This window comes from Onychomys torridus, chromosome 16 (assembly GCF_903995425.1).
Source record: "Onychomys torridus chromosome 16, mOncTor1.1, whole genome shotgun sequence".
Classification (NCBI taxonomy): Eukaryota; Metazoa; Chordata; class Mammalia; order Rodentia; family Cricetidae; genus Onychomys; species Onychomys torridus.
In genome coordinates this window covers 46753657-46776690 of record NC_050458.1, presented here as the reverse complement: position 1 = coordinate 46776690, position 23034 = coordinate 46753657, and the positions used below count along the sequence as shown (strand labels likewise).

Sequence of the window (23034 nt, the reverse complement as noted above, 5' to 3'; positions counted from 1 at the left end):
AAAAGTAATTGAAAGGGAAGGTGTTGCTGTACAACATAAACTACAAAATTTAACCAGTTTGTCTCAGAGGCTTATTTCACTATACTGTTTCACTAACCCTGTAAGACACTATTTTTGTGGAATGCTCTCAACAGCTTCTGTTTATCATAGGTAAATATGAACCCATGGAAAATTTTCACAATTATTCCCCCCTTCAAGACAGGATTTCTCTGTTTCACAGTCCTGAACTCACTCTGTAGACCAGGCTGGCCTCAAACTCACAAAGATCCGCCTGCCTCTGCCTCCCAAGTGCTGGGATTAAAGGTGTGTGCCACTACTGCCTGGCTCTTCCATGGGAATTTCAAAAGTTCACCTAAAAGTTCTTCATAAAGTTGTCTATCATGCTGAAATATGGTGTTTAACTCTATGTTACAGAGACTAACAATACTAGTTGGAAGTTCAGACCGTGTTGAAAATTTTCTTGGTGTTTTTAACACTAAAAACTTATAAAACTACATAGCCTTGGGAGGACTCATATTATGCTTTATATTAATTAAAGTATATTCACTGGGCACTATTTATCTGTAAGAGAAGGTATTTAAGGGCAGTCAGTATGAGTCCAACCTCTGTCAAATTCAATACTTAATAACCTTTCAATTTTTAGAAGAGAAGCTATATTTTTTAAAAAACCAAAACTTATTATTAGAATCACCATCCAATGCTCAGATATTTCTAAGCTCAGCAATAGCTAACAGAACTTTGTTATGTCAAAGGATCTAGGATAACTAGTTGAGTAGCCAGTAACCAGAGGTAAGTACCTCTGTGTGAGAGAATGCAACTGAAAATTAATTTTACTTACCTTAAACTCATTTGTATTTAAATAGTTGGCTATGACTGATGGGATACAATGTTGTGGGGAAAATAATCTGAGATCACTTAAAAATGCCTGAGAACAACCACTTGAGAATGGAGAATCAAAATAATGTAGTTACTTACGTTTGAGGCTGGGAAGGGTCATCCCCCAAAGAAACGCTCTCCCCTTGGATTTCATTGAAACACTTCTCACAGAAATGATACCTGTCGGCAAGAAGGCCATACTGGGGTGAACTGTTCCGTTCACACAACACAGCCCAAGCCAAGCAACGAAGCCACCAATCACAGCAGGCCAAGGAGGGGGACGGGAGCAGAGAGCAGGTCATCAACGGCGACAAGGACATTCAATGATGTAGATTTATGGGCCCCACAGTTTGGGTTTGTTTTGTTTTTTGTTTTTGTATTTTTTTTGTAATTTTTTTTTTTTGCAATCAAAGCCAAGTGCAGACAACGACAAGCATGAGGGAGAAAAAAAAACAAAACAAACGAAGAAATGAGGGATTGCAAGACAACAACAACAACAAAAAAAAAACAAAAGCAAGACAGGACACCACAAAGCAGAAAGCCAAGGCAAAGCACATATTAGCAATAAATATCTCAATGGGATCCCAAGTAGCAAATGATTATAGCAAATAAAAATGAAGACCTTTCACTTAGACCCATACTGCTTCATTTTACTATTCTATACAACACTTCTTTAATGAACATAAAAACAAACAAACAAAAATGAAAAAAACTAAGAAAGCACTCATTATATATAGCCACTGAGTGACACATTTCAAAAGACGTCTATTAAGATAATACTAAAACATATCCTGGTATAAGATGAACACTGTAGACTCCTGCTAAACACCCAGAAGTGGGTGGGGTGTGGTGGCACAAGCTTTTAGTACCAGCACTCCAGAGGTAGAGGTAGGCAGATCTACTTGAGTTCAAAGCCAGCCTGGTCCCAGTTCCAAGGCAGTCACACATAGAAACGCACTCGGGAGGCAGAGCCAGGTGGATCTCTGTGAGTTCGAGGCCAGCCTGGTCTCCAAAGCGAGTTCCAGGAATGGAGCAAAGCTACACAGAGAAACCCTGTCTCGGGGGAAAAAAAAAAAAAAAAAGGAAAAAAACTGTAAAAAAAAAAAAAAAAAGTCCAAAACTGGCCTACATGTCAAGATTTGAACATGAGAAAATTTCTTATCAGCTGTCACTTGCATCTTTAATAAACGGTGATTTTTACCATGACATTGACCCCTTTTCCCCTAGGTTTCAAGGAGTAAAATGAACAAATCTAGACTATATTTAGAAAGTAGCATTAGAAGCCACTTTTCCTGTAAATAAAAAATTAGGAAAATTCTCAAAGCTGGAAAAGAATCTGTAGTTCACAAGTTCACCAACAGGACACCCCAGAGTTGGCAGCAATAAGCAAGCACAGGGGCAGTCACTGCTTGGCCCTGCTGTTCTACTGCAGAATGCCGCCGGGAAGACACACTGGAGGAGTTCTAATGCATGCAGGCCAATTACTATTAACAGGAGATTGATTACTCATGATCAAGAGATTAGTGAATACAACTAAGGTGACCGCAGCCACAGGGCAAGACAAAGTCAGTGAAAGCAGCACATCCAAGTCTCTGTAGAGAACAGCCATATGTATTTTCTTCTCCTAGTCCTTTGTCTTTTTTCAGACAGGATCTCATGCAGTCTAGGCTGACCTCATTTTTACTTATGTAGCCAGGCAAGGCTAACTCCGAAGTGATCTCCCTATCCCTACCTCCCGAGTGCTCAGATCATAGGCATGAACTCTGTTTATGAAGTGCTACAGTCAATCCCAGGGTTTACTGCATGTTAGGCAAGTACTCTACTAATTAATTAATTCCTTAGTTCTGGGAAATTTCTTTTTAAATTTGCCCGACACAGCAAAATAATGTAAACATTTTGGAATACCTTTTACACACAATCCAAGAATAAGAAATTAGGTTAAGAAAAGGTACATAGAACTTGTAAAGCTTTTTCACTAGAAAATAAAAAATAATACTGCAAACAAAGCAAAGAACAGAATTTACGCTATACAGAGGTTTTCAAGCAGGTAACATATAAACCACAATGTATTCGTGTGTGCCAGCACATCTGGATTGCATGCACTTTATATACAAGCATACATGGACCATGGTCCACACATGGTTGAGCGTACCTGTTCTGGTAACTGTAATATGTAGCATCACGTGGGATTGTGCACAACTGTTTGCCATAGCAACACAGTGTCTGTGGAGAGAACTCCAACTGAAAAAGAAAGTATTTGTTTAAGAGCACAAAGCCCTGAAATACAACGCAAAATAGTCACAAGGGCAAGTCAGAACAAACTCAGCTCTCACTTAGGTAAATCACAATTAGCCACTTCAGCTTATAAAAACCACCCCAAATTTACTACACAATTTCACCCGGCTGAGCAGGTATATCTGTACAGCACTATTTCCAGATACCTATAGGCAACATAGGATTTAACAATGAGAAATGAAGTGCAGGGTAAGTATCACATGTGGAACAAGGTGGACCTATAGGTGAACAGAATAAAGCTCCTACTCCGTGAGCTTAGTCTGATGATTCAATATTCTAGATGGTCAGCTCTGCCATATAATTCTTATCCATGCAAAAAAAAATCTTCACAGAAAGCACATTCTACAGAAACAGACATTATTGTGTATACAATAAATAAACACCTTAAGAGCAAGGGCCTGTTGGGGTTGGGATAGGTAAAGTGACTCAATAATGTGTTTTGAAATCTCTAGCAACATGAGACAAGGGAAGAGAGGAGAAAAGATGGGGAGACTCTATCAAAGTAAAAAACAGGACGTTGGGGTTGGGGATTTAGCTCAGTGGTAGAGTGCTTGTCGTCAGCTCCAGGGAGAAAAAACGAAACAAAACAAAACAGGATTTTTTTCCCCTTCAAACCATGGTTTCTTTGTGTAGCTCTGACTGTCCTGGAACTCACTCTGTATACCAGGCTGGCTTCGCACTCACAGAGATCTGCTTGTCTCTGCCACCAGAGTGCTGGGATTAAAGGTGCCACCACCCAGCAAGAAAGAGGATTATTTTTAACCCAAGTCACCACTAGATTCTAAGAACCCTAGAAGTTAAAGGCAAGTCTGAAAGCTACATCTTACCTTTCTGCCACAACAATATCCAAGGCTTTGCATGACTGGGTCGATTTCTTGTTCAAACACCTCAGACAGTTTGGAGCAATATTTGTATACCCTTGAGGTTTTGCGGTTATACAACCAGGCATTGTTGAACATGAGCCAAATGTCATCTATATATTGCCAGGGCTCTTGGTACTGTCCAGTATCTAACTTCCTCTTGATAGTAGAAAGATCCATGGGGCTCTTCACAATATCAAAATAATCCTAGAAGTATGAGCAACACCACATCACACACTCATGAGCAGGGTATTTAGGGAACTATCTTCCTATTATCATCATTAATTGTCCACATAATATTGACTGAAGCCTGTCACTTCTACAAACATATGAAGAGGCTATGAGGACTGAGAGGCTCTCCAAACAACAGGTCCAGACAGTTTGTCACATATATACAGTAGAACAAAACATCTTTAAATCTTGAGTACTAGAAGGGACCTACAAATCCCAGAGAATTAGTGTTCAAAGGTAACAACAATAACAACAACAAAATCTAAATAAACCTGGGAAAAATATTCCAATACCCTATCTGATAGCACTTATTAAAATCCTTAAACAAAACCTGTCAACAACCTGGGTTTATTATCTTACAAAACTAATTTTGGCAGGGAATTGTTGCAAATGCCTCTTTTTTTTTTTTTTTTTTTTTTTTCGAGACAGGGTTTCCCTGTGTAGCTTTGCACCTTTCCTGGAACTCACTTGGTAGACCAGGCTGGCCTCAAACTCACAGAGATCCGCCTGGTTCTGCCTCCCTAGTGCTGGGATTAAAAGTGTGCGCCACCACCGCCTGGTGCAAATGCCTTTAATCGTAGCACTTGGGAGGCAGGCAGGAAGATTCCCTGAGTTTGAAGCAAATCGGGTTCACATAGTCAGTTCCAGGCCAACTTGGGATATACAGTGAGACTCCCCACCCCACTCTTATCTGAAAAATAAAACAAAACAACCCAAACAAACAACAACAACAACAAAAACCCTTGGGGTTTAGTTAAAGTGGGGAAAGACACTGACAGATGGCTTAGCAGTTAAAAGCATTGGCTGCTCTTACAGAGGACAGTTAAGCTGTCTGCACTCACATGGTGGCCCACAACCATTGTAATTCCAGTTCCAGGGGAATGAACACCTTTTTTTGGCCTCTAGGAACGAGGTACCCATGTGATGGTCATATACATACAGGCAAAAACTCATACACATAAAATATAAATAATCTTCAAAACTAAGGGGCTCATCTTAGTATTATGATCTGCAGTTGTTCAAATGATAATAAATTGTTGACCCAAAAATTGCACCTTTAAGTAGATACCAAAGAGAAACCGAAGTCTATAGGCACTACTGTAATCTCAGTGCTAGGACACTGAGGGAGGACTTAAAAGTGCAAAGGTAACTTCGGTATAAAGTGAGATACTCTCAGATTCAAACAAAAGGGGAAGCAGCACTGTCCATCGTTGATTTACAGTACTTGTATTCTCTCCACAGCCAAAACTGTAAATAACTAAATGCCTGTCAACTATACTATACACACAGGAAACACAGTACCATCAACATAGCTGAATATTCGATGATGAAAAGGAAGCACTGAATGACCCAATCCTGATTCCCAACACCATAAAATCCAACCAGTGCACCATCCCATAGTGTCTCTGAAAAGAAGACAGTCAAAATGTAGTGTATTTGTACGCTTCAACTTAAGGAAAAAACCAGAATAGAAGAAATCTATTCTGCCAGAGGAATCAGGTCACCCAAAGGTTTGGAAATTAAGAATGCTGTGGCTAGTGACTTTAATGGATGTGGGTTTATTTTGGGGAGGTTGTGAAGATGAATGAAAGCCGTGGTGACAGTTGTGTAACAGTGAACACACTAAAGCTTGTGCACTTTAAATAGGGTACATTCTGTATCAAGTGAATCGTGTGCCAAATAAAGCTGTTCTCAATTTAAAAGGCAATACAAAAATATCAAATACTTACAGGGATTCCTAGAAGCTGTGGGTCTACAGGCTGACGAAAGGGAAGGGATTCTGGGTCCTGCCGGTAAAGTGCCTCCAATGTTGGCATCAGAGCCTGGCGTAATTCTTCTGGTTTGAAAACTTAAAGGAGAATCCATTTGAAATCAGTTATCAACTGAGCAAAAGGATTTTAAAAATACGTGCAAGTTACAGAACACAAAAGTGGCATTGTCCTCAGAGAAACTTGACTAAGGGCTCACTTTCTGCTTTAAGCATGGCCTGCAAAACAACAGAGCTGTCACTATCCTTACTAGTGATTTTGCTTTTCCAGCTGCAGATTGAGAACAAACTTGGTCAAAGAGAAACAGAATCAAAAACTCCTAAGAACACAGAAGAGACTTCTCAAAGTAACAGTCCAAAAGATGTTTATTTTAGAGAGGGGTTCTGTCAAGCAGAACTGAAAAAGTCTTCTCTGAGTGCTACGGGAGCACATAGCCCCACTCCTATCCTAGCACTGGGCACAATAAAGCAGGAAGATCTTTGAGGTGAGGCTGGGACAGTGAGAAGTCTAAGTACATACAAGTCCCTGCTGAGAAATAAGACTGTAGGGCAGAGTGGAGCCACACAATGAAATTGAAACTAATCATCAAGGTGGTGAGGAAAGCAGCAGCAGCAGCACTTTTTATGATACCAATACTTAACATTTCAGAATTGAGATCTGGTTTCTTACACCTAACAATGGAAGGCACTGAGGAATAGTCTTTAATTTAAAAATGGATAATACTTTATAGAACTGAGGGGAAAGACATGTTCATTAGCCAGGAGGTGGTGGTGCACACCTTTAATCCCAGCACTCGGGAGGCAGAGGCAGGTGGATCTCTGTGAGTTCGAGGCCAGCCTGGTCTACTGAGTAAGTTCCAGGAAAGGCGCAAAGCTACACAGAGAATGTCTGTCTCAAAAAAACCAAAAGAGTTCAAGAAACAACTGATAGTCAATGTTTTAAAATTTTTAAATTGGGCTGGAGAGATGGATCAGAGGTTAAGAGCACTGACTGCTCTACCAGAGGTCCTGAGTTCAATTCCCAGCACCCACATGGTGGCTCTCTGTAATGAGATCTGGTGCCCTCTTCTGGCCTGCAGGGATACATGCTGTATACATAATAAATAAATAAATCTTTTAAAAAAAAAAAAAAAACCCACAAAAACAAAAACAGTGATTTAAAAAAAATAACATTTTTAAGTTGTATTTATATTTATCTTGAATGCACTTGTGGAGTTCAAAGAACAACTTATACACGTCATCACTCTTTCCAGCATGGCTGGTGTGGGTGGGTGGGTGGGTGGTGGGTGTGGTGTGTGTGTGTGCGTGCGCGCGCGCGCAAGCGCGCCTACATTTGTAGATCAAGAGTCAACCTTGGGTGGGTGTTTTTGTCAGAGGTCAATAACCTTGATTTTTTTTTTTTTGATTGTATTTTATGTTTTTTTTTGATACTTCATTTTATGTGTTAGTATGTTTGCCTAAGGTTATATGAACTTGGTGTGTGTGTTGTGTGTATGAATGTGTGCTGGAGCCTAAGGGAGACAAAAGAGAGTGTTTGGTCCCAGAACCAGAGTTACAGGTGGTTATAAGCTGCCATATGGTTGATGGAAATTGACCCAGGGTCCTCAATAAGAGCAGTTGACACTGTTTTGTTGTTATTGTATTTTTTATTTCTGGTGTTTGTCTGCATGTATATCTGTGTGAGGGTGTCGATCCCCTGAAACTGGAGTTACAGACAGTTGTGGGCTGCCATGTGGGTGCTGGGAATTGAACCCGGGTCCCCTGGAAAAGCAGCCAGTACTCGTTAACACTGAGCCATCTCTCCAGCCCCAATTAAGCACTCTTAACTCACCACTCTTTACCTCACCCTCTGCCAAGACAGTGTGCTTTACTAAGATCTGAACCCGCCTCTACTTTTCTAGTGCCCGGATTGTAAGGTACCAAAATGTCCAGCTATGAGACAAGGTCTAACTGTTTAATGCAGCTTTTCCTGCCATTTGCTGTGTAGTAAACAAGGCAGTCCCTGAATTCAGAGATTCATCTCCCTTTGCCTCCTAAGCACTGGGATATCTACACGAGTGCTAGGAAACATATTCAGATCTTCACTGCTAGTGGGGCAAGTATTTTACCAAATGAATGATCTCCCTAGCTGTAACTTACTCTTCTTCTTTGACTGTCCAGGAGCTGGGGAGGACTGTGTAGCAGAGGTACTTGGCTGGTCTTCTTCCTCTTTTATTTCAGTTTTTAACTCAGTGCCTCTCTCCTCTGTTTCTGTAGGTTCCACTTTACCATCTTCAGCTTTAACCTAAAATATGAGGCAGGAATTTTAAGAATTTCAAAGATATACACCCAGGAACAAGACCATTAGCATCACCTTATTTCCTCTCCATATGGACAGACATGAACCTCCTTTCATAGCAGAACCCAATGGTTCTGCTCTAGTCTCACCTCCTTAGTATCTTCAGGTTGAGCATCTGCTGGTTCTGGTTGGTCTACCTCCATTTTAACTTCCATTTTAACTTCCATTTTAACCTCCATTTTTACTTCCTGTGAAGGCTGCTTCTCGGGAATGGTCTGAGAGTTCACTTCTGTGCTGCTAGTAGATGGAGGGTTTGATGCCTGGCCTTCAATGTTCACAGTTGGCTGAGAAAGCTGGAGTGGAGAAAGGAAAAGCACACACACACACACAAAATCGCCAATTATGCAATCATAATTTAAATTTAAATTACACAGGACTAACCACTAATGTTGAGAGCAGTGTCACTGAACCCATTACTATGGTTCTTCCTCCTTGGATCATTTTCAAGAATGGGTGATAAAGGACTGGGCAAAGCTAGCTGGCTGGTTGGTTTTACTTGAAACAGCTACCAAGGATTTTTGATATTGTTGTTTTTGTTACGTGTTTAGGGGTGGAAGTTCCAAAGATGACTATTTCAGAGAAGCTCACAGCATTAAAAAAAATGACATTAAGTACAGTGCACTGCATAGAGGCACCTGGTATCAATTCTGACAACCTAGTTTTATCCCTGGGTTTATATGGTAGAAGAAGAGGACCCCTACAGGTTGTGTGTGTGTGAGCGTGCCCACGAGCACACACTAAGTCAATGTAATTCCTCCTATAGGTCTTCAGTCTCAATTATCAGCACTGCAACTTAAACTGTTTCAAAATATCTTTCTCCCCCTTTTCTTTTCTTGCTGCTGTTGCTTTGTTTTTTGAGACAGAGTTTCTCTATGTTATAACTCTGGCTGCCCTGGAACTCACTTAGTAAAACCAGAGATCTGCTTGCTTCTGCCTCAAAATATAAAGTACAGGTGTTAAACTAACAGATGAGTTTTCAGGACTCAGAACATCCCACAAAACAAAATGGTCGGTCAAAACTAACGGAAATGCTTCCCACTTTCTCTACGATAGGTACTACCACAGGAAGAAAGAACAGGAAACAATCAATTCTATCTATGGACAAAACAAGGGGTGAATCAAAAGTGTAAGAAACGGTGCACAAACACCCCTGGAGTTTAACACACTCTATGGACACTCCAAGACACATCTGCTCACCGGAGTTGAAGGCTGAGGAGGCAACAAGGGTGCTGTTGGGGTAGGAACAGAGGCTGCTGTGCTCTGCTGTGAGCGAGGCTGTTGCTGGGACTGGTCAGCAGGAGGAGCAGCGGGAAGTGAAGGCTGCACTTGGGGAGGAAGGTGTGTTGGTGGTGTAGGTGTCTGTCTAGATGGGGGATGGAGAGCTTGGGGCTGTGGCCCAGGTGGTAGGGCAGGCGGTGTAGGAACAGGTGCTGGAATTGCTGTTGCTGGTGGCTGCTGAGTCCCTATGCTGGGGGGAGTATGATGAGGAGTCGGGGTACGACTAGGAACAGGAGAAGGCGAGTTCTGATGAGCTTGTTGAGGCAGAGTGGAACAGTGAATATGGCTCCCTTGAGACCCTGGAGGCATTATAGGAGAGTTCACTGGGCAGGAAGAACTGGACATTTGTGCCTGTTAAAATGAAAAAAAATATATGGTATTTACAAAGGTAAGGCATATATTATTTAGGACACACAGTGATTATTAACAAAGAACAATACCAAACTTCTTTCTTTATGAGATGTGGTCTTAGTGTGTAGACCTGGCTAGCCTTGAACTAACAGATATCCATCAAACTGCCTGTTTCCAGGAGTAAGGATTAAAGGTATGCATACCTGGACACAATCAGAGTTTTCAAAGAAGAAATGAAAGAGGGGACCTTTCAAAATCATACAGGTTAGAAACAAACTGTTTTGGAACATCATTAGATGTCACACTTGTGAAAACTGGAATCAGCAGGAAATGATATTTGCCATTTGCCATTTAAGCCTGGAAACCTGAGTGCAATCCCCAGACCCCACATAAGGGTAGAAGAGAGAACAGACTATACACTACTGTCCTGTATGTGTGCCCTGTGTCATGTGTGCCTATACCAGCACACTAAAACATCAATTTAATTAGTAAAAACATACTTGAGACACTGGTGCTTGACCACTGGATGGAGCCAAAGGCATGTTTGTTACATTCATTCCTTGAGATGGAAACTGAGTATGGGAGTGGAACTGGTTCTGGCTGGAAGCCGGCTGCATCCGAGGTCCATAGCCCATAGGCTGGAGAAAAACAAGACAACAAACCATAGAGTGCCAATTGCTTCATTACAGTTTCTACTACACAGTAAGGGACTACTTTTGGTCTGCTATCCAGATGTTTGAGTAGAGAAAGGGAAAAGACAATAGTTTTTAGAGGAGAAACATGACAAGTGGAAGAACTATTAAAAGCCAAGAATAATAGGCTTATAACTACTAACATATCCCTCAAGAAACAAAGAGTGAAGGGCCAGGGGATGTTTTTATGGCAAACGTATCTAGAACTCTGACAAGATGCTAGACAGTGAATTAACAACTTTGTGACCTCTTTGCTTTTACTACTGGTGCTCTAGCAGCACAAACTTAAGACTACTAAAAAGGATAACAACAAGTAAAAATCACATGATTCCTGGCTAATGTGGTATTCATGGTCTGTAAATGTGCTGAGACTGTTATACTTCCTTTATAAAATTGCCCAACGTGAATCCAAACCTTTAATAAATAAAAAAAAGGAAATATGGAAAACTAAAAGAAATGTAATCTAAAAAAGCCACTTCTATCGATTAAAAAGGACAGGACTCTTAAACCTGGCAGATTACAAGTGCTGAAGAACTCCAAAAAGATTCGAGCAACAGTGGCACCCGTGTACTCGCAGGCACAGAAAAGCGGAATAGAGTGGGTATGGAAAGCTGGTGAGTGACAGAATTACAGCTGGGGGTGGGGGAACCATACACGCCTTTAATCCCAGAACTCGGGGTGGCAGAGACAGGTAGATCTGAGTTCAAGGTCAGCTTGTTTTACAGAGTGAGTTGCAGATAGCCAGAGCAGTTACACAGAGAAACCCTGCCCTGTAAAAACAAAACAAACAAAAGGAGCAGCAAGACACTTAGAGTCTAGGAAGCAACTGCTCGCTCCTTCATCACCCTTGCAAAAGACAGTTCTCTGCATGAAGGAGCGAGGACCTGCAGCAAAGTATAAATACTGAAATCCCAAACATGGGACACTACTTGATTCTGTCAGCTTTAGTATTTATTGCTTTTTTGTTAACAATTGTATTACACACACACACACACACACACACACACACACACACACACACACACGTCGCTGTGAGTGTTTGCCACATATGTGGATGCCTTTAGAGGCCAAAAGAAGGTATCAGATCACTCATAGCTGGAGATACCTCCAGGCAGATTGAGCTGCCCAAGATGGGTCCAGGCAACTGAACCCAGGTCTTCTGGAAAAACCAGCAGATGTTCTGCGCCAGTATCATCTCAAGTCACATCCAGCTTAGTATTATAATCTTAAAGAAAGTATGAAATGGGGCAAGAGAGATGGCTCAGCAGATAAGAGCACTGGCTGCTCTTCCAGAGGACCCACGTTCAATTCCTAACACCCACAAGGCAGCTTACAACTGTAACTCCAGCTCCAGGGGATCTAATACCCTCATACAGGCATACATGCAGGCAAAACCCCAATGTACATTAAATAAATAATTTGTTAGTTTTCGAGACAGGGTTTCTCTGTGAAGTTTTAGGGCCTGTCCTGGATCTCGCTCTGTAGATCAGGCTGGCCTTAAACTCAGAGATCCTCCTGTCTCTGTGTCCCGAGTGCTAGGATTAAAGGCGTGCGCGACCAACACATGGCTAGATAAATAAATTTTTAAGAAAGTTTAAGAAAAAGTATGAAAGTAATTTTGGCTATAAACCCTTAAGTGTTCAATAAATTAAAATGCCATGTTATCCATTAGGAGTATTCTTTACTCTCTTGGAAACTATGACACATATGAATTCAACTAAACTTTGACAAATAGTGTCATTATTCAGCCATTAATTGACCAACTACAGGATTGCATTTATTAATGATATGATGACATCTACTTTCAAAATTAGGGGTTGGGGATTTAGCTCGGTGGTAGAGCGCTTGCCTAGCAAGCAAGGCCCTGGGTTCGGTCCTCAGCTCTGGGGGGTGGGAAAAATTACACTTGTTTGAATCCACATGCCACAGCACGAATGGGAAAGTCAGAGGACTATTTACAGGAATCAGTTCTCTTTGTACCAGATGAGTCTAGGAGAATAAATGTGGGTCATAAGTCTTGGAACAAGTATCATTTTTAACTGAGCCATGTACCTAGGCCCAAGCAATTTTTAAAAACTGCATTTATGTATATATGCATTTTCCCCCCCAGACAGGGTTTCTCTGTGTGGTTCAGGCTGGCCTTGAACTCCAAGATCTGCACACCTCTGCCTCCTGAGTGCTGGGATTAAAGGCAAACTCCATCACCAACTGCATTTCCTTTTTGCTTTGTTTTTGAAAATTTGAGGTGTGTAAGTCTGCATGTAGATGGATACTAGGTAGGCACTGTGTTGATACGAATGAGAAAGATTTCCCATAGGCTTGGGCATTTAAACACTTCATCTCCAGTTAGTGGTGCTATTTGGGGGAGACTATGAAATCTTCAGTAGGTGCAGCCTTTCTGGAGAAAGTATGTCAGTAGGTGTGGGCTGAATTTATAGCCTTATTAATTATAGCCTTATTAATTCAGATGCCAGCACAACTGAACCTGAATACTATACTATGCAAGAGAAACAGTGTCCTCCATTTCATTTTAGAGAAAGAGTCTCATATTGAACCTAGAATTCACATTTTGGGCTAGCCTATGAGCTCCATGGAATCACCATGTTTAGCAATGGAGTTGTAAGTGTGTGCCACCATGGCCTGGCTTTTATGAGCTGCTGGGGGTATGGATGCAGTTGCTTATGTTTTCACACCATCTCCCCAGCACTTCTGTGTGACTTTCAGGCAAAACAGAGAAACAAAAATGAATTATGTTGTATTTTAATTTCTGCCATTCCACTTTTTTTTGTATTTAGCCCAGTGTGATAGCATACACCTTTAATACCAGCACTTTGGAAACAGGAAGAGACTTTTGAATCAACAAGGAAAACACAGTTACTCACACAATACAATGTTCTGCTTAGACAGACACAAACATTAGTGGTTTTTTTTGAGACAGGGTTTCTCTGTTTTATAGTCCTGGCTGTCATGGAACTCACTTTGTAGACCAGGCTGGCCTCAAACTCAACTTCCTGCGTGCTGGGATTAAAGGCATGTGTCACCACCACCTGGCTGGACATTAGTGCTTTTGAAGTAATAACAAAGAAAGAGTTTTTTTTTTTTTTTTTTTAAGGTGTATGTATAGGCAAACTAACCGGATTTAGTGCCCCAGACTGTGCCAACTGTCCATGGTGCTGAAGAGGAGAGGGTTGCCGGGGTCCAATAGGGGGCTGAGGCATAGTCATCTGCCCAAACTGATTCAAACCTGTGAATACACGCAAAATATTAATACTGTTGCTGAAGTTAACAACAAGACATGGTTAATGTACAATTCTTCTCATTTGCTCAGGAACAACAAAATAATATTGAAACTCTGAATCAATGTGTTTCAGTCACAACAACCAAGCAAAGTCATTATTGCCTCCATGTATGTTTATATGAGGATGTCAGGTCCCCTGGAACTGGAGTTACAGTGTGAGCAGCAGCTGGGAATTAAACCAGCGTCCTCTGGAACAGCAGCCAGTATACTATGCTACTTCTCCAGCTTGGAGCAAAGGCATTATTAGTACTAAGTTACTGAACTAAATTTACTACATGTAGTAAATTACTACATTGTCAATTTTGAAATAGTATCACTCGATAGTGCTGGCTAGACTGGAACATAGTCTTCAACTCATGGATGTCCACCCACCTCCGCCCCCAAATGCTCAGACCCAGCCAATAAACTGATGATGATTATTGTACTGATTTTTTTTTGAGACGGGTTCATGATGGAATTTACCATGTGGAACAGGTAGGCTTTGAACTCACAAGAGTTCTATCAACCTGCCTCTGACGCTATAGTACTAGGATTAAAGGTGAGCACTATCATGACTGGCAATTAGTTGGTTTTCAATGGGTGCTTGCTGATTTACTATGATCTACTCTTGGAACTGTCAACCAACCTATTCATTGCCCCTTCCTTGATGATTTCCAATACAAGACATTTTCAAATTTCCAAAGCAGATAATTATGGGACTTGCAGATGAATTAAATCAGAAACTAAGGTCAAGTATCTGTTTCTTACAGAGATTCTTACAATCAACTAAGTATTTTTTCAAAATGTACCGGGTTGTGGAGTTATCCGAGGCATCATCTGGTTTGGCACACTGCCACGGATCATAGCTGGATCAGGTAGAGGACCATCTGGAATGGAAGTCAGAAATATTTAGATATCCCCTTGCTTCTCGAAAACAACGAAATCCCATGAAATGTTAGTGGCAGGTGGATCTCTGTGAGTTCGAGGCCAGCCTGGTCTACAGAGTGAGATCCAGGAAAGGCACAAAGCTACACAGAGAAACCCTGTCTCGAAAAACAAAACAAACAAACAAACAGAGAAGTTACTTTTGAACCTGGCAACCTGAGTCTGATATCCAGGATCCACAGGGTGAAGTACACGCCTTTAATCCCAACACTTAGGAGGCAGAGGCAAGCAGATCTCAGTCCAGCCTGGTCTACATAGTGAAACCCTATGTGGTGGTTTGAATGAAATGAGCCCTATATGCTCATATGGGAATGCTTTGGCCTCCAGAGAGTGAACTATTTGGTTAAAGACTAGGAAGTATGGCCTTGTTGGAATAAGCAAGGCCTCACTGAAGAATGTGTATCACTAGGGATAAACCTTGAGGCTTCAAAAGCACAGCTTAGTCTCTCTCTGCCTGTGGACCAGAATATGAAGCTCTCAGCTACTGCTCAATCCAGTACCACATATTTGCTTCCGAACATGATGATTATAGACTAACCCTTTTAAACTGTCATATACAAGAGAGTGGATGGAGAAGAAAACCAGTGAAAACATGTAAGCTTGGCTAGGTAGTGGTGGCACACGCCTTTAATCCCAGCACATGAGAGGCAAAGCCAGGCAGTCTGTGTGAGTTCAAGGCCAGCATGGACTACACAGCAAGATCCAGGACAGGCACCAAAACTAGAAAAACCCTGGCTGGGAGGCGGGGGGGGGGGGGGGGGAGAAAGAAAGAAAAGAAAAGAAAAACACATAATCTGAAATTTCCTAGGTGTTACAATTTTAAAGGCTCTCTTGGGCAGTGAAAATAATAGTAGATTATCAAGTTACGTCAATATCGTACCTAGAAACCTTATATTTTTCCAAGTTTTAAGAAGTAGAGGTATTATTTTATTCTATATTTCTTTTCTTCAAGACAAGGTTTCTTTGTGTAGCCTTGGCTATTCTGGAACTTCCTCAGTAGACCAAGCTGGCCTTGAACTCACTGAGATCCGCCTGCCTCTGCCACCCAGTGCTAGGATTAAAGGTGTGCACTGGGCTGGAGAGATGGCTCAGTGGTTAAGAGCACTGGCTGTTCTTCCTGAGGCCCTGAGTTCAATTCCCAGAAACCATATGGTGGCTCACAGCCATTAATAATGAGATCTGGTGCCCTCTTCTGGCCTGCAGGTTTACACGCAGGCAGAACATTGTATACATAATTAAAAAAAAAAAAAGGTGTGCGCCACCACCGCCCACCTTTCTTTTCTTTATATTATTAAGTATAACCAAAAGTACTCACTAGTAGTCATTCCTGGTTGTTGCTGTCCCATGTTATGCCCAGTGTTCATAGAAACTGGAACCATGCCAGGAGCACTCGGTAGCATGTTTTGTTTCTGTAGTCTAGTCCTCCGTTTCTCTTCTAGTTCTTTCTGAATCTTATAGATCTTCTCAGCTAGGAGGTGGTAATACTCCGCCTTGAAATAAAATTTAAGTTAGAAAGAGGAAAAGACAGGAACCGAGTAACACAAAAACTGGACCAAGACCAAATACTGGTTTCATTTAAAGTACAGACAAGAACTAAAATTGGCTGTAAGAGAGGCAGACAGACCTCTGAGTTTGAGGCCAGCCTGGTCTACAAAGTGAGCTAAAGGACTCTGTATCAAAATAATTAATTAATAAACAAAGTAAAACCAAACACAGGCAGGAAAGTATGAAGACTCTAATGTATCTAAATCATCAATAAATGAACTCATACTTGCAATAACATGTGACTAGTAATTTTACTATGATATCACAAAATGAAATTAACTTCTATGATTGTATTTACAAAATGCAAACTAGCAATTTATAAGAATGACCTACATTTTACTACCTTTTTTTTAGATGTTCATTGGTTTTTTTGCCTTCATGTATGTCTGTGTGACGGAGTCAGAAGCCCAGGAACAGGAGTTAAAGATAGGTATGAGCTGTAATGTGGGTGCTAGAAATTGAACCTGGGTCCTCTGGAAGAGCAGCCAGTGCTCTTAACCCGAGCCATCTCTCCAGCTCTTACTACCAATTCTTTCTTTTTTTATTTTTATTTTTTGAGACAGGGTTTCTCTATGTAGTTTTGGTGCCTGTCCTGGATCTCGCTCTGTAGACCAGGCTCAAAGATCCACCTGGCTCTGTCTCCCTGGTGCTGAGATTAAAGGCGTGCGCAGCAGCCACCACTGCCCAGCACTACCTGTGGCTGGAGTTTTCTCCAGTCCTGCCTGGCCTGCACAAACGGACGCTTATATTAATTGAAACTGTATGGCCTAATGGCTTAGGCTTCTTGCTAGCAAGACTTTACACTAAAATTAACCCATAATTCTTATTTATGTTTAGCCATGTGGCTCGGTACTTTTTCTCAGTTCTGCCTTTGCATCTTGCTTCCTCTGTGTCTGGCTGGCAACTCCTGACTCAGCTTTCTTGTTCTATCCAGAATTCTCCTCTCTCTTTGTTCTACCTATACTTCCTGCCTGGCTACTGGCCAATCAGCACTTTATTTATTAACCAATCAGAGCAAAACATTTACAGCATATAGAGCAATATCCACCGCATCTTTTCTTTCTTTATCTAGTCTATTTGTATTTGGCAAAATTGAAGAAGATATCCTATGTATCCTATATTTGTGAGTTTAAGGTTTCATATCTAACTTCTCTTTTATCATAACTAAGGAAATTATAACCATCTCCAACTACATTAAAGACCTCAGAAGGATGTAATATTACCTAAGAAATGGGAGGATGCAAGCAACTTTAGGGGACTTGCAAAGGTAGACAGAGACAGCTGGCAGCCTAGACAGTCTACCATATTTTAATTTTTTAGACAGGGTTTCTCTGTGTGGCTTTGCGCCTTTCCTGGAACTCACTCTGTAGCCCAGGCTGGCCTCGAACTCACAGAGATCTGCCTGGCTCTGCCTCCCAAGTGCTGGGATTAAAGGCATGTGCCACCACTGTCTGGCATAATGTGACATTTTTTGAGACAGATGTCTCTGTGTAGTTTTGGAACCTGTCCTGGAACTCACTCTGTAGACCAGGCTGGCCTCGAACTCACAGAGATCTGCCTGACTCTGCCTCCCGAGTGCTGGGATTAAAGGAGTGTGCCATGCACCCTTCTACAAATTCTTAAACATTCACTTTAATGCAAAGAAAATACTGCTTGACATAAATATCAATAAACTGATTCACCACATTCTATATAAGACATCACAAAACCACTAATAATCTATCATAAGAAAATGTAAACTGGACATGGTAAGGACTAGGAAGGCAGAGGCGGGCAGATCAGCTTTTGAGGCCAGCCTGGTCTACAGAGTGAGTTCCAGGACAGCCAGGGTGTGTGTGTGTGAGAGAGTGAGAGAGACAGACAGGCTGATAAGATAAGAGGTAAGATAACTTACACACACTTAAAGATACTGCTCTGCTAGCACTCGAGAAGTAAAGACAGGAGGATCAAGAGTTCATTCAAGTCTAGCCTCCACCTTTGAGACCAGCAAATTTTTCTTCCAACTTTGTCTCAAACAAAATGAATGAACTGCTTGGTTATTTTGACTGTTCAGTACTAGGAAGATGAAACAGTAAAACTATAGAGAATCCTCTCAAGAAACCAGCACTGTCTGTCATGTTATAGGAGACAAGAAAATTTATGTGCTTTTTTTTTGGAGAGACAAGTTCTCAGTATATGGCCTCAAATTCATACAGACCTATATGCCTCTACCTCCAAAGTACTAGGATTAAAAGTATGCACTAGGGGCTGGGGATTTAGCTCAGTGGTAGAGTGCTTGTCTAGCAAGCGCAAGGCCCTGGGTTCGGTCCTCAGCTCTGGAAAAAAAAGTACGCACTACTGCCGGGAGGTGATGGTGCACGCCTTTAGTCCCTGCACTCGGGAGGCACAGGCAGATGGATATCTGTGAGTCAGAGGCCAGCCTGGGCTACAGAGCAAGTTCCAGGACAGGCTCTAAAGCAAAAGAAACTGACCCCAAAAACAACAACAACAACAAAGTATGCACCACCAAACCTTACCAAGACAAGAAAATTTAAAACTCAACTGTTGCAGATTATTTTAAGATTGTTACATTGTTTATGCTGTGGAATATTTGTTTAATGATGTAAAGATATGTTGTTGTTTTGTTTTGTTTTGTTTTTTTGCTGAGGCTCAAACCCGGCTGAGCTAAGTCCCCAACCCCTGTTGCCGTTCTTTTATGTTGCATTTGTTTAACTCTGTGAAGCTGTGTTACTGTGCCTGTCTAAAACACCTGACTTCTCTAATAAACACAGGAACAGCCAATAGCAAGGTAGAAGAAAGGATAGATGGTGCTAGCAGGCACAGAGAATAAATAGGAGAAAAGAGGACTTCAGGGGCCAGCCATCCAGCTACATAGCAAGCCACGGAGAAAAAAGTAAAGAAAGGTATACAGAAATAGAAACAGATCAAAGCACAGAGGCAAAAGATAAGATGGGACAATTAAGTTAAGAAAAGCTGGCTAGAAATTAGCCAAGTTAAGGCTGGACTCATAAGAAAGAATAAGTCACTGTGTATGATTTATTTGGAAGCTGGGTGGTGGGCTCGCCAAGAGCAACAAGTAATCAACACACCCACTCAGAAAAGAGAAAAACTTCATGCTCACTCTATTGTTTGCAGATTCATACATGTCCCCTTCTACTTTACGAGCATATGCAACAAGGTTTTCCATCCGTCGGTCTTTTAAAGCAGCAGGATCCGGAGTGGGAAATATGGCTTGAACCCTGGAACATAAAACAGTACCAATGTAGTAACATGTCAACTTTATATACATTCACCACAGTAAAACATAATATTGTGAAATTTATACTAACCAATATTGTCAAAGTTCATTCACAAAATATAAAATTCTCATTCTTTTTCTGAAGTTGTTCATTTCATTAAGTCTCAACTGTATTTTATTTAGGTTTTTTACCTGTTTGTCTGCATTATGAGTGTGCAGTGCTCACAGTCGGCAGAAAATAGGATCATATACAATAGGACTGGAGTTACAGACAACTGTGACCTGCCATGGGGGTTTAGAACTTGGGTCCTTGTCTCAGCAGCCAATGCTCTTAAGCCATCAATCCAGACCCCAAAATACTGTACTTTTCAAAATTTACCAACAGAACAATGTCTGGCTAGTTTTGCTCTTCTCTAGTGTTGTGCCTAATTTTGGTCATGTTTTCCTTTTTTCTGGACAGGGTTTCTGTGTAGCATTGGCTGTCCTGGACCTCACTTTGTATACCAGGATAGCCTTGAACTCACAGAGATTCGCCTGTCTCTGACTCCCGAGTGCTAGAATCAAATGTCTATGCCGCCATGCCCATCAAATGTTTTTATTAAAGCAAAGCTGATGTTACAATACAAAATATTAACTTAAAAAAAATTTTTTTTACATGATAATCAAAAGGTTCTTATAATCATGAAAAGTAACCCCATAAAAATATTTTCTGGAGGGCTAGAGTGACTGCTTAGTGATTCAGAGTAATTTCAGTTCTTTCAGAGGAATCAAGTTTGGCTCTCAGTACCAGTATTAGGCACCGCTAGTGGATCAAACATCCTCTTCTATCTCCCCACACACTCATACCCACACAGCATAAACTCATACAAAAACATATAAGCATGAATGAAATACTCTCTGGTCTTTGGGATTCTACATGTAAAAAGTTGTACTGTGCCACATAAACAGAGAAAACCTGACTTTTCTTCCAGTATCATGAGCCTGTAGACATTTCTGCTCTTTTAAATTTATTTACATTATTAAAACAAAAAAACAGTAATTATTCAAAAAATTTTAAGAACTTGTAAAGCAGGAGCAAAAAGAAAGCATTTTTGCTACCATAGAAGTTTCTCACTGTAAAGTTGGGTGTGATGGCTACTACCTTTAATTTCAGTACACAGCAGACTGAGGCAGGATTTCCCACATTCAACACCAGCCTGGATTGCATATCCAGTTTCAAGACAATGGGGGCAACAAGAGACTCTAACTCAAAATACAAAGAAAGTTTCCCACTGCAGTAGTTCCCTGGAAAATATGTAGCAACAGAATTTTCTTCCATTTTAAAACTGTGTGTGATAACTTACATAAGCGTCTCACGTGCAGGAGCCCTTGCATCCCCAAACGTCTGACCCTCTTTCACCTCACCACCACACCTAGTTCATGTACCCTGGGCAAGTACTCTGGCAACATCACCAGATTCAAAAATCAAAATTTTTATTCAAACTGTTGAATTTATTGTTGGTGAGTGTAAGGCACAGCATTAGTGGTGAAGGCCAGTGCATAGCTTCAGGAGTCAGTTTTCCCCTTTCTACCATGTGAGTCCAGGGGTGGACTTGACAGCAAGAGCTTTTAGTCACTGACCCATCTTATAAGCCGCAAGTAACTAAAATTACTTACTATTTCCTGAAACGGGGCAGATAATGTATATGTTAATGATGAAAGCCTTGTAAAATAACATTAAAAAAGATGGAGAAGAAAGCAAAGAATAAAATAGAATCAAGAACCAGGCATGGTGACAGACAGATGCATACAACAACCCAAGTACCCGGGAGGTGGGGGAAAAGAATCAAGAATTCAAGGTTAGCCTGGGCTATAGCAAAACTCACCCCTTAAGACACAAAAAGTAAACTATCAAAATATCAACAGCCTGGCTATACAAAGATTATGTCTTTGGTGGTAACATTCCCAGCATTGACACCACTCTTAAGAGGGACATGCTTTACTTACAGTTTATGAACAAGGTGGTTTCGAAGATCCTGAGTAATATCTTCATGCCACTGTTTCCGAATTCCGGTACTAGATGGCTGAGCCGCTGTTGGCAAAGGGCCCAGGGAGGCCACACTGGCATTTTCATTCATCATTGGGCTTTAAAACAATGAGTGGTAAAATAGTTGTAGTGAAGAAGTACTAGAGACAGGCTTTAATTACTGCCATGTGACTGAGTATTTGTATAAAGGGCATGTGTATGAGACTACATGTTGTTTGTGTGTGTACTTCAGTAAAGAAAAGTGTTACATTTCCTCATGAAGGATGAGGATGAACTCTTGTATTTGAAAAGCCAAGTCATGTCACCATGCTGTATTGCCATGGTATCCACCTAATACGACGGCCTTTGAAAAATGGCTTAAAATAACACTAAAAGAAACATATTCTTTGAAAACTTTCATACGCCTGCACAGTATGTTCTGATAGTATCCATCATCGAAGAATGGGATGGAGCTACAACATTGCATTACATTAACCATGTAAGTGATGAAAACGTCAAATAAAGTTATGAATGAACACCCTGTTCCTTTCCTTCCCAAAAGCTATTTGCAAATCAAGGAAACTAAATAAAACACTCAAGGAATTCTTAAGTATTTGAAGGGACTCAGAGCAAACTTACTTTTGAGAATTTATGGCTGAATGCAACATGGAGTCAGAAAGAAGATTCGGTGTCTGAACCCCTACACCTCCATTTACACCCATAGGACTAGCACCTAAGGCAAAATAAAACAAAATAGGGAAATAATAAATAAAATAATCACCATACAATTAATATCATAAACCAAGTGAAGAAAAATTGTCAAATTATAAAAATAGCACATTTGTTTAGCAATGCAATTAACAACACAGAAAAACACTTGAAGCAACCCCACAAACCAGTAAGAAAGAAGAGGCCCAGGAGTTAGAAAAAAAGGTTCAATTGGTAGTGTTGCTACACTAGCATGAAGATCAGAGTCCAGATCTCATGCACATACACAAAATATAGTGCTCAAAAGTCACCCCAGTGCCAAAAGGGGTGGTTGCCAGACGTTAGTGGTGGCACACATTTTTATTCCCAGCACTTGGGAGGTAGAAGCAAGCAGATCTCTGTAAGTCAGAGGTCATCCAGGTCTACTCAAGTGAGTTCCAGGACAGTCAGAGCTACATAGTGAGACCTTGTCTCAAACAAAACAAGACAAAAAACAAAAACAAACAAACAAAAAAAATGAAAGCAAGAAAAGAAAGCTAAGAGGTTTAAAAAAAATAAATAAATAAAGCAATTATGTGCTGTGGTGGCATACACCTTTAATCCCAGCAGTGGGGAGGCAAAGGCAGA

The 23034-nt window shown here is 41.0% G+C and overlaps 1 protein-coding gene across 1 annotated transcript in view; it reads right to left on the bottom strand.

Moving 5' to 3' along the window:
• The window catches only part of Ep300 (E1A binding protein p300), a 70046-nt gene that overhangs the window by 16002 nt on the left and 31010 nt on the right, over positions 1–23034 (bottom strand). Inside the window, exons 7-20 of the mRNA XM_036207735.1 lie at positions 22339–22432; positions 21681–21818; positions 19578–19695; positions 16227–16401; positions 14776–14853; positions 13824–13933; positions 10498–10635; positions 9566–9997; positions 8458–8661; positions 8170–8314; positions 5993–6111; positions 3999–4238; positions 3029–3117; positions 976–1056 (exon numbers count right to left, since the gene is read on the bottom strand). Coding sequence (XP_036063628.1) covers positions 976–1056; positions 3029–3117; positions 3999–4238; positions 5993–6111; positions 8170–8314; positions 8458–8661; positions 9566–9997; positions 10498–10635; positions 13824–13933; positions 14776–14853; positions 16227–16401; positions 19578–19695; positions 21681–21818; positions 22339–22432 — 2161 coding nt within the window. The remainder of the gene's footprint in view (positions 1–975; positions 1057–3028; positions 3118–3998; positions 4239–5992; positions 6112–8169; positions 8315–8457; positions 8662–9565; positions 9998–10497; positions 10636–13823; positions 13934–14775; positions 14854–16226; positions 16402–19577; positions 19696–21680; positions 21819–22338; positions 22433–23034) is intronic.